The sequence below is a fragment of the Ambystoma mexicanum genome, chromosome 12 (genome assembly GCF_040938575.1).
Source record: "Ambystoma mexicanum isolate Mex_15411 chromosome 12, UKY_AmexF1_1, whole genome shotgun sequence".
In the NCBI taxonomy this organism is placed as follows: Eukaryota; Metazoa; Chordata; class Amphibia; order Caudata; family Ambystomatidae; genus Ambystoma; species Ambystoma mexicanum.
The window spans coordinates 1,140,134,616-1,140,153,385 of record NC_090936.1 but is presented as its reverse complement, the minus strand read 5'-3'; the positions used below and the strand labels follow the sequence as shown (position 1 = coordinate 1,140,153,385).

Genomic DNA, 18,770 nt, shown 5'->3' with positions numbered 1-18,770 from the left:
ACCTACTTCATAAAGTTTAAAAATGCACATAATCAGAACCTGGGCCTCAGTAGGCATTTGGTGAATGTACTTGCGGTAAATCCTCCAAACTCCAATACCGTTACTATCAATAGCAATGGGATTACTGCAACAGAACTGAAGGCCAAGGCCCCAAATTTCAAGTTGGTGTTCTTTACCTTTATGAAGTGCCATAAGACTGTGTTGGTATATTAGAATATTTGTGGGTTAGGACACTGGTGCACACCTTTAGTTCATCAAGGGTTCCTAGATGGAATCTTCATCACTTTTTTGATATGGGAATATTTACCACAAGCACTAACTCGGTTGGTAGAAAAACCTACATTTTTCTAGTAGAAAAACTTCCTCCGAGTTTGTTATATGGCAAACATGGCAGTACATCGGTAACGATCACCTTTTTTCTAAATAAGGCCCACTATGTTTTTAAAGAGCATAACAAGGTGGATCTTCTTGTGACTATGCAGGCCTCTTTCACCCCTTTACTGTTACAAAGGTATTCTAATTAAATACCATATTATTGCTCATATGGGTGTCTGAGATTTCAATCGGACAGCAAGATTAAGAAAATGTAAGTACAGTGGGATAACGGCTTTCGAAAGCAATTGTTTTTACAATAATTCTCTGTGTCAGCAAATCTGTACATCACCGTCTTGAGTAGCAAGCCTGAGAGATGGCCACCTTATTTCTATAACGTATTAATCCCATCATGTAAAGCTGCATGATCGCCTTTTCTTATTCGATTTTCTTTTTATCATCTAAAATGCATTTAAAATGTGATTTGGAGAGCATGTTAAGATATATGTATATATATATATATATATATATATATATATATATATGACATGCTCGTTCTGTGTGTCAGGAAGAGATGCTATCGCCAATTGGAACTCACCTACGAAAAACTTGACTGACTTCTTTCTGTTAGCTAGCTACTATGCCATCTGGCGTTAATGTATGTCTAGTTTCAAGATTCTCAATCAATCATACTAGCGACTAGACAGATTTATCACTGTTTTATGCGGTTTAGTTCGCCATGATTACTATTTGAAGCCAAGGTAACGGTGGTCGTGCCAATCTACCTAGTGAAGTGGGGTGTATATATTTTGTGTCGTTTCTTGGATGATAAAGATGACGCCTTCACTTTCCTCATGGATCTTCTCATGGACCATTGTCTTCCACAAGTCCGCCCTGCCTCTTAATCTGCTGCTCTGCATCTGATGGGAAATCAATGAAATAGGATCTGGCATATGTGGACAGTATCTTTATTAAATCCTAGACTTTGCACGCAATGACGACACGAAGCCACTTCTTCATGTAGGCCTGTTTATTCAAGCACAGCAAACTTCTAGTCACAGCAAGATCAACGGACAGGACACTGGTCACCCATCCTTACCTCAGTCAGGACACTCTCTACTGTCACACTTTCATGACATTGTTGAGGGATCCTTTTAACGGTGTGGAGGGGCGTGGCTTGGACAGCCATGGTGTAGGACGTGCGTCCTGAAAAGCTCCGGAGGAGCCGACAATGATCCGTTGATACTACGCTGGAAAAATACCTCAAGGCTTTCACAAATAATAGTACTGCTGTCGGAACATGTGCTCCGTGCACAGTGCGAGAATCAAGGGATTCGGCTGTTGCCATCTACGAATATCCATCACGAAAGGACTGCGGCCGAGAGATACATTGTATCAAGATGGCCGCCAACAAAGGGAGAAGAGCGAGGACCACCGAAGCGGTCCCGTTGGGCTGGCAGAAGATTGCGGAAGGCAGCGAGCACTGGGCAGCGCACGATCAGCTGTCCCAGTGATCATGAGCGGGCTGCTGGTGTGCGGTCAGAGGCTGAGGCCCACGCGACAGTCAGCTGCAGGCGGCCTTGGAAGTCTGCTGGCCCGCGACGCGGACCGAATTGGAGTACAGCCTCCAAGGTGAGAGCCCGGGAGCGGAGGGTGCGTGCAGCGGGGAGAGCTGGCGCACGGAGCTGTGCTGCCCCCGCCCGAGTGCAGCAGGGCCTCGGCTTCGCGTGCGCGAGTGGGGTGACGTGACGGAGGACGGACCGGAGACCCGGGCTGCATGATAGCGGGTCCCCATCTGCGCGAGGACACCGCGGTAGGCGGCTGGGGTGATTTCCTGGCCCACTTCCCCATCCGCACGTCGACGGGCCCAACGGTACGGATTCCAATTCCAATATGACTGTAAAGAGTGGCGTTTGCAGCACGGCAGTGGATTTATGCTTATTTAAGGGGGTGAACGCCTGGCAGCAGTGACTGTGGAATACACTACAGAGGCTTTGCATAAGCTCTGCTGGACATGACCAGTAGGCCCAAATGAGGCACAAGGAGTGATTACTGGGTGCTATTAAGGGAAGCAAGGCTCGCACTGCGGGTCCAGCCGACTGTGAACATAAGCAGTGGGTGCTGAGCTGGAGGTCGAGTGACCACACCAGCATAGTGTGGCCCCCAAGATGCAGTGTGACGCCTGATGTGTGGGAGGACATAACCCACTCTGGAGTTGGGGCTTAACACATAGAAGCTGACGCTGAGGCACCTCTGGGTTACTCACCTCAAACCTGGGAGGGTGCGCTGGTGCCGAGCTCCACAGATAAGCAAGATGGGGCACCTAAGGCTAACTGGCCACTGGGGTGGGATAAAGGCTGCAAGATGTTGGGGCGAGGGGCTGTGAACAAGAACAAGAACAAGCAACCCTCGATGGAGGCATTTGCCAAGGTGCAACAATCTCCGGCGGCCACAATGCCCAAAGGCTCGACAGTACCAGGGGAGGGTGTTGCAGTCACCGACAATCATCAAGTACTGGCGGCATAACGGAGCTGCGAGACTCATGGGGGACAGCGATGTCGGACCTGCGCACTTCCCTGGAAGCTAAAATAGACACGGTGGGTGTGGAGGTTACCCTGTTGAGGTAAGATGTCAGGGGGCTGGCGGAGAGAACGAGCAGCTTGGAAAGTGCGGTCAAAACCAACACCGACACCAGTACTAGTAACGCGAAGGAGATCCACGTACTCAAGCAGCAGGTAGCTAACTTGGAGATTCGAGTGGAGGAGGCGGAAGGAAGGGCGAGAAGGAACAATATTCGCGTGGTGGGACTGCCAGAGGGAGAGGAAGGACAAGACCCGACAGACTACATTGAGAATCTACTCTTGCAGGAAATAGGGGCTGAGAAATTCTCGCAGGGGTTTGCAGTCGAGCGCGCACACAGAGCCCTTATGAGGAAGCCTAGGCCTGGGGCCCCTCCCCGACCGATTATTGCCAAAATCCTGAATTACAGGGGCCGCGAGAAAATACTGGAGTTTTTTCGAAAAGGAGGGACGATTGAGAGGGCCTCAAGCACGGTTACAGCGTATCCTGACTATACAATGCTGGTCCAAAGACAGCGGTACAATTATGTGCCGATCAAAAGGAGGCTACGAGCAGCCGGCGTAAAATACATGCTTCTGTACCCTGCTAGATTGAAGGTGGTGCACAAGGGTAAAATGTATTTTTTTGATTCTCCTGAAGAGGCTACGTCATGGCTGGACCTGCAGGGCTGCCCGGAACAAGACGCGGAGAAGACGCAAGAAGGACATGATGATTGAGTGGTACATTGTGTGCATGTTTATTAGGCGCAGCGCGAGCACTGCAGTAATGCATAGCTGAAGCCTGACACTGTTGGGTGTGCCTACGTATGGTCCACACTTTATTAAGATGCCTCTGGCTGGAATGACCCTTGAGGGCTGGAATATAGCGATAAGTAGATGCGCGTAAATTGCGCAGCTGTGCGTAGCGAAACTGAAGCAAACGGGAGCGGCAGGGCGAGCACACTACCACCCGATTTATAGTATTAGTTAGGTCATCAATAGTGTGGTGACACCCTGCTGGGGTCTTGGCCTGGGGTTCCAGGGGAGGTCCAAACGCGGGGGAGCCTGAGATCCAGGGATGGAGCTGGGCATTTTTTGGGGTAGGGTGTGGAGGGGTTAGGGGAGGGGAGTGGAGTGGGGTGTTTGGCGTGTTTTTGGTTAAAGGGAGTTGGAATTTGGGAATGAGCCTATGTAGAGGAGTATGGACCTTAGCGTCAGACTGCACCTGTGGGAGGTGGAATGGCACTTGGAGAAGCCATGGGGGACCTTAGAATAATAACATGGAATGTAAGGGGGCTAAATAGTTACTTGAAAAGAAATAAGGTTATGCTCTACCTGCGTAGGCAAAAAGTAGACATTGCATTGCTACAGGAGACTCACCTGACATGTGAGAAAGCGGATACAATTGCTAGGAAGTGGAAAGGAGTGATGGTGAGCTCGTCATATTCTGCTTATGCCAGGGGAGTGCTTATTTGGGTGGCGCCGCATGTCCCATTCCAACGGTTACAAGAGGTGGCGGTAGCAGATGGGAGGATGGCTATTTTGAGGGGGCTGGTGGAAAACAGGGAAATAAGCATAGTAAATATGTATGCTCCGAACCAGAACACAGCGGCATACATCAGACCGTTGTGTACTAACGTGAGCAAGTTCGTGGGGAGTGCTGTGATTTGGGGGGGGGATTTCAACTGCGTACTTGACCCAAGGGTAGATAGGCCGGATGGGAAGATGGATAGACCTGCTCCTGCGGCCAAAGCACTGCAGACATTGTTAAATGATTTTGGGCTAGTGGACGCATGGGGAATGTGTCACCCCTTAGAGAGGCAATACTCACATTACTCTGCCCCACAGCAGCTGCATACGAGGTTGGATTATTTCTTTACTACGTCTGAAGTGTTAGCAGAGGTGGTACAAATAGAATATAAAGCAAGGGTTCTTTCGGACCACTCGCCCCTGATTCTCAATTGGCGATATAGCCCTTCGAGAGCGAGGATTCCGACATGGCGCTTTCGAGCGGAGGCACTGAGAGACCCCCTCTTTAGAGAAGACATAAGGGAGGAGATTTTGAACTTTTTTGAGGAAAATACAGGTAGCGTGGATTCAGCGGGAACACTGTGGGAGGCCTTTAAAGTTGTGATAAGAGGGGCAGCTATTGCAAAATCCAAAGGACTACAAGGCGGCATTTTGGCTGACCTACGGGAGACGGAAGAGAAACTAGCGGAGGCTTTAAGGGGGGAAGATGATACTAAAGAGAAATTAGAGTTGATACTTATGTTGCAGCAGAAATGTGCGGAGCACTGGGACAGATTGTGTAACCTGAATTATAAAAAATATGTAGAGAGGCAGCACGCGGGGGGGGGGGGGGGACAGACCAGGTCGGCTCTTGGCATGGTTGTATAAGAGCGAGAATCCCAGAGTCACGATCCGAACCATTACAAGAGAGGATGGTAGTGTTGCGGATACTCAAGATGAAGTTAACCAAGAGTTTGTAGACTACTATAAGATATTATATGCAGACCATGGGGAAAGCTGCCGAGACACGATAATGGAAACATTGGAGGACATTGGGTTGCCTAGGATAAGTGAGGAGGAAAGAGAAGAGCTAGATGCACCTATCACCTTGGAGGAACTGGGGGAGGTAGTGAGACAGTTACCGACTAGCAAGACCCCAGGGACGGATGGACTCCCGAGTGAATTTTATAAAGTATACGCGGAAGAGATTCTCCCCCCGCTGTTGGAAATGTTGAATGAAGCGTTTGAGGCGGGAAGTCTGCCAGAGTCATTGAGAGAAGCGATTATAATACCGCTACCCAAACCCAATAAGCCTGGGCACAGCTGTAGCTCATACCGCCCCTTGTCGATGCTGAATCAAGACAGTAAAATACTGACGGCTGTGTTGGCAAATAGATTAAAAAGGGTAATTAGTAGATTACTACACCCTGATCAGACCGGATATGTCCCAAGCAGGAACATTTCGAATAATCACAGGCAACTCCAGCGAATTATTGAAGGTTGTAGCGGACATACAGGTGAAATGGTGATAGTGTCCTTGGACGCAATAAAGGCCTTTGATTCGGTCAAGTGGCCATGGTTGCTTGCGGCCCTAAAGGGTATGGGTTGGGGCCCGGATATGTACGGTGGGCACAGATACTTTATAAGGAGCCGCTGGCCAGGGTTAAGACGGGATCGGTGATATCGGAAAGGTGGCAGCTCAGCTGGGGCACCAGACAGGGCTGTCTGTGGTCTCCAATGCTCTATATACTGGCCCTGGAACCTCTAGCGATATATCTGAGACAACAATATGATACAATAGGCATTGCAGTGAAAGGGGAAAAACATCTGATTTCTCTATATGCAGATGATATGTTGCTGTACTTGAGGTACCCGGAAGAAAATCTCCAATATATCCTGGAGGTAATGGATAGGTATGCAGGTCTTTCTGGTATAGCGGTGAACCCCCAGAAGTCAAGCATGTTCCCGTTGGGCAGGTACACGGGGATTCCGGTGGAGAGGTTACCTGTATTGCTGGTGCCAGGGGCGGTTGGTACGTTTCGGTGCTTAGGAATAGACATTTACGACACTGTGGAAGAGCATAGGCATAACACGGAGGTGGCTTTAAAAAAAATTGAAAATTGCATGCGGTTCTGGGTGAGGTTGCCCTTAGCCATGATGGGGAGGGGAGCGATGCTTAAGATGGTGGTCCTGCCTAGGCTCCTGCACTATTTTGCAAACATACCATATCTGATACCTAAAAGTTCTTCATCAAACTGAACGGTATGTGTAGGGATTTCCTGTGGCATGGCACACGGAACAGAGTGGCATTATGGAAGTTACAGAAGGTCCATGAAAGAGGGGGGATACAATTGCCCAACTACGAGGTGTATTATGTGGCGAGCTAACTGCAGTATGTCGCTAAATGGCTTTCTGATGAGGAGACCTCTGAATCTAGGTTGTTTGGGCAAGATTGTACACCTTTTTATTTGAAAGAAATGATGTGGGTACCCAGGGCAGAACTGAAAGGGCGTCCCATGATGTTGTTTCTGGGGTGGAAGATGTGGCGCAGAGCGTGCAAGATGTTGGAGAATTCAACTCCATGCTCTCAGCAGATACCATTGGTTACATTAACGGGGGCGGATGCACAGCTAAGGAAGATAATCAGGAACCACTGGGAGCCGGTAGGGCTAGCAACCATGGGAGATATTTGGCAGGAGGGCTCAATCGTTGCCTTTGAGGAGTTGCGGGATGTATCTGGGTTGCATCCGGGTCAGTTTATTACATACCATAGAATGGTGCAAAGAGTTAAGGGAATGTGGCCTGAAACTGTGCTAGAGGGAGAGCCAGATGCCATATTAGATACAATCTATGACATAGCGGAAGGGGGGCACGAAATATCTAGATTATATGAGATGCTGATGCTCAAAGTGGGGAAAGAGATCACCCAACTGAGACTGGATTGGGAAACGGAAGTGGGGACCCCGATGGAAGACAAGATGTGGGAACGGGTGCAAGGGTATCATAAGGAGGTGTCCAGAAATGCTAGGTTGAAACAGATACAACTGTATATCACGCACAGGGCATATATGACACCTCAGAGGATATTGAGATTTGCGAATGTAGGACGGCAGGCATGCCCCAAGTGTGACGAGGAGAATGCGGGCATGGTACATATGTTCTGGTCGTGCCCGGTCATTGCACGCTTTTGGAGTGAGGTGGAACGTAAGCTGGCTGAGAATGAGTTTAAGATTGTAGTGGATACGGCGTGGGCTTGTTTGTTAGGGGGGTTCCCAAGATCTAAGAAGCTAAAACATGTGAGCAAACTGAAAGACTTGGCATATGTGCTGGCAAAGAGAAGAATAGCCATGGGATGGAAGACATGTCATAGACCAAGGGTGGAGGTGTGGTGGAAAGACTTGCAGAAATGGGCGGAGGCAGAATCTACGGTATGGCAGGAAGCAAGCAGTGCTGGGGGATTGGAGGGAACAAAGTCCCTGATGGCCTGGAAATCGCTAATAGCAGAACTGTTTGGGTCAATTCCGAACCCAGATGAACCCACAGATGGGGAGAATCAGCCACAGGATGCAGATATGGAATGTGAAGATGGTTAGGCTCGGACTGGGGGGAGGGGCAGGGGAAGCAGTGAATTGAAGTAAAATGTATAATGGATCTGATGATATATGCACTGCCAGTTTGGTTTGTATTGTTTTGTTGGATTTAATAAAAATAAAAAAAAATAAAAAAATTAAAAAAACTGTGGAAAACAACTTTGGATCACAGTACTGCTTGAGTGCAGTCTGGATAGATTGATAGGCAGGCCGTATCATGGTTGATGCAACTGTTGATTCGGATAAATTGAAGTATGGCTTCTTGTTCCAATAGCTGAGGGTGCAACCAATCCGGTTCAGATTAATTTGAAACCTTCCAGCCATCTCCTCTTTTGTTTTGCTAGCAATCAGCAAACATGGAGTACCATTAAGGGGTGGTTTTGCAAGGGCCCTGTGTGCTCTCTCTGCTGTGAGGATGGGTGACAGCGGAGAAGCCCCATCTCTTCCAGGAGCAATTTCTCTAGGGGCAGTGCTGGGTCATGGCAGCCCCAACATTCTAATGTTAGAGGCAGGAGCGGCCATCAGCATTTTCCGCACGAGTTTCCAATGCATTACTGTGACCTAGATCCTCTGCCATGTGGGGAAGGTAGCGTCTTGACAGTGCCCTCCAATGTTGCCACTTTTCAGTCCTAGGTACCCTTTTAGCAATTCTCTGCAAGTCATTGTGGGTAAAGGCCATCAACCTACATTTCTCCTATCTTCGGCTCTGAAGAATTACCGGAGCTTGACAGTTTGCATATCGGTTGCACTGGAATCTGTGGAGTCCTGGGTACTGTACTACATAATCTTGTATGCCTGGGGGACTCAGTTGCACTAGATTGTGTGAATCTATCAAGCTTTGATTGCCTATTGATGTTTTAAAGCCCTCCGACCCATCATATTGGTGGAGTGTTTCAAATAGCCAAGACAAGGGGCAGCCATGTCTGGTAAATGGGACTCGCAAGCACCAAAAGCATGGTCAGTAACTGGTGGCCATAGAAGAACATTATGCACTTGCTGCTCGCCAATGTTCCTGCAATTGCTCGAAAGGCACGCAATATATTTGAAATGATTAAGGAAAATGTAGTCCTGCTAAACAATTGTAGGAACAGTGATGCACCCTATAATGCGGTGAAATACACCATTTCATATTAGAAACAAGGCATGCTATCGAAAATATCCTATAAGGGTAACTTAGAAGGTAGGTGAGTGGCAATTTAAGATACGCCTCTAGTGTTATGGTATGGATATGATACATTTCTATTTATCTATGGGTGAATTGGCGACTTTAATCTCCATTCTAGCTGTTTTAATCTATGTAGTCAGAATATTTTACAGCTAACATACTTTTTTGCTCCATATATGTGGGCATGACTAAGATACTTGACATACTTTTTTGTGCAGCTTCTTTGGAAAGTTGCTCTTTTAAAAAGGGTTTTATGACTTCTGTTCTCTTTGTTTTTATCATCAGTGCAGACCTTTTCCGTCCTAGCTGGTTTATGTATGTGATTTGGGTTAGTGTTCCAGATTTTATTGCCGAGTTTACATCTGATATGGTATGTATATCCCATGCTTATAGTTATTTTCATTACATATCTTCTAAGGAGTTAACCAGACGATATGAATTATTAGCACCTGGGGTGGGACACATCAGCCAATAAGGTTGCTTGGAAAACAGCTGAATATCATGGTATAATCCTGCGTTCCGAGTAAACCGACAGCCGGACCCTGCCCTGCCTCGCTTCTCCGCTCGCTCTAACATGTCTGCTCCTTCCTCCAATCTTCCACTTACATGTTAGGCTTGTGGCACCGCCATGCCTGCCGGGCCGCTCCTCTCATGTTCCTGTGCCACCATGGAAATGCAAAAGGGCCGCTGCTCGGAGCCTCACTTCCATTTACATGGTGGCATTTTGGGTGAGTATTTCTTTGAAACAAGTCCCGCCCTCGCCACAACCCGTTGCTTCAAAAAAATACATAGTTACTAGCACCATGGGCATTCACCCCGGGTGTTAATAGCTATAATAACCGGCTCACTGGGGCTTTACAAGATGGTAGCATCCCCGGGATCCTCGCACCAAGGAGACATATATTATAGCTAAAATATATCACTTTTTGTAGGCACATTGGGAAGTATTTATGTGCTGAAGAAAAGACCTGTTTGAGGCCCAAAACGCATTGGCCCTCATTACGACCCTGGCGGAAAGGGGTTTATGCCGGCGTAATGCATGGCGTACCTTTCCGCCAGACTACGAGGTCCCGTAGCGCCATGGCGATTTTTACGGCTGCTTTTTGCAGCCGGAAAAGTCCATGGCGCTACGGGACTTGTTGTTAATTACGCCACCGTAATTTGCGGTGGCGTAATTAACGCCTTCCCCACTCCCATTATACCCTATGGGGCAATAATGGGAATGGGGAAGGGTAAATGGGGATTGGGGACTTACCGCCCCGCCAAGGTCGGAATGGGGCGGTAAGTCCGCCAACCCCCATGGCGGAGTTGGCAGCTTTGCGCCATGGACCATGGTGCAAATTGCACCATGGTTCTCCGCCAGGGTCGTAATGAGGGCCATTGAGTGCAACAAGACCCCTAACACTGTTTCTGAAATGTTGATTATATTTTTATATTATATTATATCCTTGGCTTATATTAAAACATTTCTTAGAATGACATTGGACATTTGTTGGTACTTCCTGGTGAAATTAATTTAGAGATGATAATCAATGAGCACGATTGAGAGTGTGACGTTTCTCTTATATGAAATGGTGTATTTCTCTGTGTTTGAGAGTGCATCACTGTTCCTGCAAATTTGTTTGCAGGACCACATGTTTCTGAAAACATTGTGGCACTGGTCTGAAGCCTCATTAGTGATAGCACTTATGCCTTTTGCATATAAGTAATCAAGAATATTTGACTGTTTGAATTCAAATTAGATGCACTGTGTCCTTCCTTATTTTTGGAATGATGAAGGACCCAGGGGGCTGATTGGCAAGAAGCACAGCCCCAGTCCGAACATTTATATCAGGATCACAATCCAGCAAGTCTAGCGACTCTACCTCTCTGTTGCGCCGCCAGTATAGTCCCAGAGTTTATCAAGCAGAGTGGAGCCATGGAGAAGCAGCGGGGGAACACTGGGGATTGCAGTCCCACTATATCCTGCCGCAGCCGCTGCAGAAGATCACCATTCACCCATAGAGTAGAATCACACTTCACTAGCACACCCCATACAATCACATAGGTGCCGCTTTCCAGCTCCTATTCTCAGTTCAGTGGATCTGCTCAGAATCAGCACCCGGACAGGCCCATAATACATGGCATTCCACTGCGATGTTCATAATAATAATGTATTTCTTATATAGCGCTACATGCCCATTGGTCTCGGAGCACTGAAATAACAGAAGACATTATTATCTCACAGAGTGGCACTCAATGTATCGACCTCGGATGGATGAAAGGCTGGGTTGACCCTGCCGGAATTCAAACCTGCTACACCAGGCTGCGCACAGATATCAGGAGCAAGCGCTTAGCTCGCTGTGCTATTTGACCGGCTATGATCAAGTGTGGAGCCAGTGGGTGCAGATCCTCCTACCAGCATCACTCCCCTAAACCTACCAGAGGAGCAGAATCCCAGTCCCACCCTGTGTTGCACCTCTTCACAATGGCCACAACACCATGTTATTTTGTTTCTACTAGGTTGGTGCAGTGGAGTTCCTGCATATCCGGACTCAATATGCTTCAGCGGTGGTTCCGGTTGCAGTGCTGTGTTGTTACCACATCGCCCCAAAGGCACAACAGCAGCAGGATCCTCAAAACATATGGAGTGGGGTATGCACCATGAGTTGCTTGCACACTTCTCCTTAGAAAACAGGCTCAAGCTCTGGGCCCAGAATCAAAGACCATGTCCTTGTACCCAGGGGGTGGTCCAGTTTCAGTGACGTGCATTGCTGAGGGGTATGCATGTCCTTCAAACCCCACCGCCTCGCTCTGGACTTTGCCGATAGAGACAATGTGCCTTGCTTCTGGATGGGAAATCAGGGTGGAGATACATTGGCCCTCATTCCGAGTAGGGCGGTAAGGGATACCGGGCACCGGTAAGGAGACCGGTGCCGGTAATCCCTTACCGCCCTACTACGAGGTCCCTTACTGGGTCCCTTCCTTAACGCCTGGTCTGACCAGGTGTTAAGGTCGGGGCCCGTTAAGGGACCTGGGCGCAAATACCGGGCTTGGCATACGCAGGCCCGTTATTTGCGCCCTCCCCATTCCCATTGAGCCCTATAGGGGCTCAAATGGGAATGGAGAATGATTTGGTGAATGGGGACTTACCGGTCCCGCCAAGGTCGGACTGGACCGTTAAGTCCCCATTTCACCAATCCGGACACGGTACCGTTATTGGTGGTAGTCATGGCACAAATAGCGCCATGACTACCACCAACCTCGGAATGAGGGCCATTGTATGTAGGAAATAGATGGAGAAAATATAATGGGCCTCATTCTGACCCAGGCGGTAAGTTACCGCCTGGGTCGTACCTTTACCACCATGGCGTAAACTGCGTTTACGCCATGGTGGTTGGCGGACTTACCGCCCCATTCCGAGGTTGGCGGGGCGGTAAGTCCCCAATCCCCATTTACCCTTCCCCATTCCCATTTTTGCCCCATAGGGCATAATGGGAGTGGGGAAGGCGTTAATTACGCCACCGTAAATTACGGTGGCGTAATTAACAACATGGTCCCTTAGCGCCATGGATTTTAACACCTGCTAAAAGCAGGTGTTAAATCCTCCATGGCGCTAAGGGACCTAGGAATCAGGCGGTAAGGGTCGGCGCTGTTTACGCTGCCGTAAACCCCTTACCGCCTGGGTCGGAATGAGGCCCAATGATTTTTTCCTAATTGTGACGGAAAAAAGGGGCCGCTCTAGGTAGGGCTGGAGTTTGACATGAGCTCACAGAGCATTCTGCCCAGGCTCCAGAGCTGCAAAGCAGCCAGGAATGCACATAACCGAATTCTGCTTCAGGACTGGATAGGCTTCTGGGTTTTCAGAATTATGTACTAAGGAACCTGGCATGGGTTGGAACAGGGCTGTTTCTAAGGGTGGGAGAACAGAGTTGCTGCCTAGGGCACATAGTGGACAGAAGCCTGCTCGGGCCTGTGTTTTAATGGCCCCTCTCACATGCTGGCAAAATAGCCTTTGTTTATCCACCATCCTAAACATTAGCACCTCTTTGTGTAAATGTACCATAACTTGAAGGGGGCTTTGCAATGCAAAATGTGACCATTAGGGAGAGACCTGGCAGGGCTGACTGTGAAAGTAAAGTGAGACGTGGTCGGGGGAGTTCAGGTGGAGGTGAGCTAAAGAGGGGGCAAAAGACAAAAAAGACGAGGTTAGGGATGCGAAGGAAAGGCAAAGAGTAGGCAAACAGAAACCATCATTGGCATTTCCAAGAGTTTTGAATTATGAAGGCATTTGCCAGACACTGCCGTAGTGGAATTAACAGGCAATAGATGGCAGCTGCTGCAAAATGGTAGGAGTACCTGGATGTATAGTAGTAGTGCTTGGCAAATGCCTAATACTTATACACAAGCCAAAACTGTTGGCTTTCCTAATGCTTATTTATAACTCAAGTGAAGGGCATGCATAGTGCTTATAAATCTATTGGCTGAAGGCAGACTTGGTTAAAACATTTGTATTAACCCGTAGCGTGTTTACAGCTCCAATTAAGTCGTTAACTCTCAGAAGACTGCCTTAAAAAAACAATGGTAGGCACTTCGAGCTCAATGTCTGATGGTAAGGCTTGATAAAGCCATTTCAAAGAGATCCCAGGAGGATGCATTTTGGGCAGGGAGGGGGTAGGAACTGGGTGGGAATGGCCACAGGGATTAGCATGGCCATGGGCAGTCAGTGTGTGGTTTAATAACCAAAGAACACTTACAAGCTTTGTGTCCCTGCTAACATGCCATTTCTCCCTAGTTGTACCCTAAAGCAATAGTTTCGGTTTATAGGTGGCATAACTAAAGAAAAAGAAATGGAGAGAACACTGCATAAATTAATAAAGTGTAGTAGAAGATGACCAGAAATGAGTGGGGGAGTAGCCAAAGAGAGATGAAAGTGGAGAAAATAAGAACAGTTAGGTTGCCTAAAAGAATACGAGTAGATATGGAGTAAGAAATGGTTGATAGATGAGATAAAAAGAAAAGAAAAACCAGAAGGAAACTCAAAGGAAAGAGATTGGAGATCTAGGGAGTCGTTTTGTGGTGGAGCGAAGTTTGAGGTATGGAAGTGGGATGCGCACACATGGGGGACGTTCTTTAGTGGTTTTCAATGGGCAGCATTCAGCCCAAAAACTGACACTGGGGAAAACTAGGTGCACCTAGGACAGATCTTTTCTGAAGGAGGCAGTAAGAAGCTTACCCTTAATCCTGTATGAAGCAAAAATAAACAAAAAACACCCACACACACCTACCCCTGAGACAAGAGAACCTAGATGCTTCGCCATAATCGAAAGCCCATGCTGAGAAAAAAATTAACTATCATGACTGATACAAGACCCCAAATGTTTGTGGGCAAATCTATATATATAAAAGTGAACATCTGTTTGTGGCAGGATTTGTGGCGAAGCTTTTTTCCTTATACAATTCCACACCGCTTCACCAATCTGCAACACATTTTGCATAGTTGCCTGTTAGGACCCTCTGGGCATTACTGGCTACATGACATTTGGAAACCCCACACCTTCACCTGGATTTCAGCAAAAGTCAAAATCATTTTGTGGGTTTGTGGCAAAGCATTGTTCTTATACAATTCTACACTGTTTAACCAGTCTGCACCAGATTTTGCATAGTTACCTGTTAGGACCCTGCGGACATTACTGGCTACATGAAATTTGGACACCCCACCCCGTTCCCAGGATTTCAGCACAAGTCAACATTTGTTTGTGGGTTTGTGGCTTGGTGAAGCGTTGTTCCTTTTACAATTCCACACGGTTTCACCAATCTGTACCAAATTTTACATAGTTACCTGCTAGCACACTCCGGACATTACTAGCTACATGACATTTGGACGCCCCATCCCTTTCCTAGGATTTCAGAACCTTCACACATGAGAAGGTTGCCTGAAATCCGTGAAACATCAACGTGGTCATCGAAGGGACCGGTCCTGACAAGAGGAACAAAACTCTAGGTCCAGGCCCTACGATCAGATTCAGGATATGCTTCCTGGCACAGTTACTGAGTACAGCTCAATAGATGTGGTGGTGGATGCCGACAAAGCCGTAAACTTCCAACAGAATTCCTCAACTCACTCGACCCCTGTGGAAATGCCACCACATCACCTTTGACGGAAAGTTGGGTCATCCATCATGCTACTTCACAATCTCGACCCACCTAGGTTGTGTAATGGCACAAGGATATGCGTTAAAAAATGTACTTTAGTAATATTGAACTTTAGGTCCATAGTTGTTGGCACCGTCGGCATCATGTCACCTATCATGCTGCGCAGAAATCTCCATGCGGTTCTCACGTAGTTATAAGTTTATGAGTTTTTAAGAAGAACAATAAATTGTGTTGTGTAGTCTTTGAGAAAACATTTTTAAAATGAGAAATAATGTAGTGAATTCTTCTTTTCACCTTTCTGAAAAGCGTAAAGCTACCTTTAGGTATTTTTAACAAATAGTACCTATAAGAAAATTAAATCCTGTGCAACGCCGGGTATATCAGCTAGTTTGTTGTAAAGCAGAAAGCTGTGCATTGCAAAGTGGTTTTGATAATGGTTTAGTGAGTGCATAGTTCCTATTCTGTGCACACTGTGATAACTACATGGCTGGGAAGACCCATGTGTGCTCAGTTTAACATCTCAGATATTGGGGGAAGCATTGATGCAAATATTATGAAGTACTTACCATAAAATGTTGATTGGGGGACGGTGGGGAGATGGGGTGATCACAAAGCCAGGAAACAAAGATCAATGTTTTGCAGCTGCAAATACCAGAGTCGTCTGTTTGGTAAAGGCAGGTAGCTAAATTGTCATGCGCCAGTATAGGGCAGGCAGCCAAGTATTTATTCTGCTGCCATCTCTCCAAGGACTCAGCCAGCCATGGCCCATAAGAAGGGACTGGGGCAAATGAGCTGGTTGATGGGATTAGTCCCACAAGGACTTGTCTCTTACAGACCTCGAAGAGGGCCAGTGTTGCCTGTGACCGAGACTGTGGTAGTGCTTCTCGCTTCCCTGCGCAGGGAAACAGGCTTTGATATGTATTAACCCTTCAGGGCTGGTCTGCTACGATGGGGCAGTGGTGTGAGAAGGGCCTTGGGATTCACCTGGGGGTAGTCTGATCATTTTAATGTGACTGGCTCTTCTGAGTTACGTGGACCAAGGGAGTGTGTAACCTAGGGATATTCCCCATTCAGTGCCTTGGCCCATCATTCACTGGCTCGCGGTGGCTAAGTTGTTTGCAGAGCCAGTCAAGGGACTTTGACACAGGAAGGAATGGGTCAAGATGGAAAGCGTGGATGACGGGAGTGGGAAAAACATAAAAGATTCAGACTTAGGACAGGGAGGAGGCATGGGAAGGTTTGGGAGTGGTTAAGGGAGGAGAGTCTGGAGAAAGCAAAAATGAGTGGTGGGAGGATCAGGTGCACGGTTCTTCCTGTGACAAAATGTCAGTTCTTGAAGTAGTGGAGAAGCAAAACCTATTACAAGCAAATATTTTCAAAAGTAACGTTTAATATTATAACGCAAATTAGACAAATTCCAATTTATACCAAGCCATAAAAAATGGGAAGTCATTTTTGCAAAATAAATGATGACAATAGTAATTATCACCTGATGCCATGGGTGGTGTTAATATCATAGGGATTGCTCAAGGGGTGAGAATTCTGCCTGTCTCTCCTTCCTGCTGTGGGGTGAGCAAATCCATGCACTTACAGCAGCTTCTTCTAAAGAGCAGCCAATAGTCTGCAGACATAGTTTAGAGTGAAACAAATGCTGGATAACATTAAATAGAATAGTTACCCTGGACGGTGTACCATGTAAACCCATTTGTGATGCCATTGACAAATCTTGCTGTCCCGCAATTGACACCTGTGTGCATGGTGGTATGGCTGTTGGAGTAGGTATGGGCGAGATATTGAAAAAAATCATCATCTGGCGACGGAATCTCTCTACCTACATTTGTAAAAAGAAAAAGAAAGAAAAAACCATGATATTCATGACATATACATTTTTAAAATAACTGTTTTCAAATGAGTTTCAAACCATTAAAAACACATACAATTTACAGTAAAAAGAAAACACAAAAAAGTTACATTCTCTTCACAAACTATAGAAGTTATAGAACCTTTGTACGACAGCTGTGTCATAACTAAAAGTGCAATTTCTATATCTCCTGAGTATTAAACTGTCAATAACTCATCAATTGGGGCAGACATTCCTTAGCACTCCAACAGCCAATTTAGGAACTCTATTAGTTTACTACAAATCTGAGTTAGCAACCATATTTGTCTTCAGGTTATACAAGAAGCATGTTTACCTTTGTTCTAATATACATTTGAATACAAATAAATGACTAAAATGTCTCAAGACAGCTGCATGACCAGTAAATATCACCAATTTCAGCAGCCTGTGTAATTTGGATGTTCAGAATTGCTACACAGAGTGTGTGGGTGTTTGTGGTTGCCAACAGAATGCAAGGTGAGTGCATGCTCTTGCATTGTGATGCCTGCAAATGTCCCTTAGCACAAGAAATAGAATGATTAGCGTATCAGCTTCCAGACATATCCTTCTTGCGTGTTGACATGCATTCACATTGCACATTTCTGTGCAAGATATTTTGCACAGAAATGTGCAATGTTCGTGGCTGTACATGGATTCACGGTAAACAATGTCATGAACTTCTCTGGCCACCACAGCATGAGAGCATGCACTCTTTTTGCTTTTAGCCACAGGCCACACTCAAAGTGCACTGTAATCCCACAGTAGGCGCTTTGTTATGTGTTTTGCCAAATAGAATATGTTTTATCATTCTGCACTATTATGGGTTAAATATGGGGTATATATGTCCCTATAATAGAATGCAGTAAGTACTTGATGCTGTAATACCACATTTCTCCAATGGAATTCTTTAGCACTGCAAAATAGGGAATACCTAAAGAGGCCCTACACATTCATTAACAGTATTTGAGTTTGGTGGTCTTGGCCGTGGAAATGCCATCAAATTTGCAGTGATGCCCTTGGTTTGTACAATCATACAGAGTAACTATGTGCAGCATAGCATGAATGGACTTACTTTTATTACTGTTGTCGTAAGGGTAGCTGGCAACCACTGCTCCCCCATGGAAGTTGGCGGAGAGGACAAACGACTCGCTTTGGATCCAGTTCATCGCGGCCTCCGTCTCTGGCTCTCGTGGATCATTGTTCATTTGGAAGGCATCTGGGAAGTTCCTGTTGAGATCCTTCATATTCTGATTGTACCTTGGAATGCAAGGGCACATCGTTTATTCATGTCCCCAAACTGAGACTTACGATTCAACAACATTCGATCACTGTACATTTTGTAAGAAGCAGTGTTTTGTAAGACAAAATGTGCAAAGTGCAAAATTTTTCATTCAAATGGTCTCTAGGTGCGAGGCCTTTTAGAGGCCGAGAGGAATTCTGCCCGTACTCTGAATCTTTCTCCTGGTGTAGCAATGAGGGTAGCTTCACTGTTGCTTCCCCAACACACTAGAATGTTTGGTAAATGTGCCTGCTAGGTTCAGGCTTAAAAGCCTTCGATAACATCTGGCTTTCAGTGTTGGTGTGAACACGTTGATTGAGTTTCACAAGAATATGGGGCCACA

At 46.6% G+C, this 18,770-nt stretch overlaps 1 protein-coding gene across 5 annotated transcripts in view; it reads right to left on the bottom strand.

Moving 5' to 3' along the window:
- The window catches only part of CPM (carboxypeptidase M), a 330,252-nt gene that overhangs the window by 37,548 nt on the left and 273,934 nt on the right, over positions 1 to 18,770 (bottom strand). For all 5 annotated transcript variants that reach the window (XM_069629712.1, XM_069629710.1, XM_069629709.1 and 2 more), the window contains 2 exons: positions 18,221 to 18,405; positions 16,948 to 17,100 (listed from right to left, as the gene is read on the bottom strand). In XM_069629712.1, the coding sequence (XP_069485813.1) occupies positions 16,948 to 17,100; positions 18,221 to 18,405 (338 nt within the window). The remainder of the gene's footprint in view (positions 1 to 16,947; positions 17,101 to 18,220; positions 18,406 to 18,770) is intronic.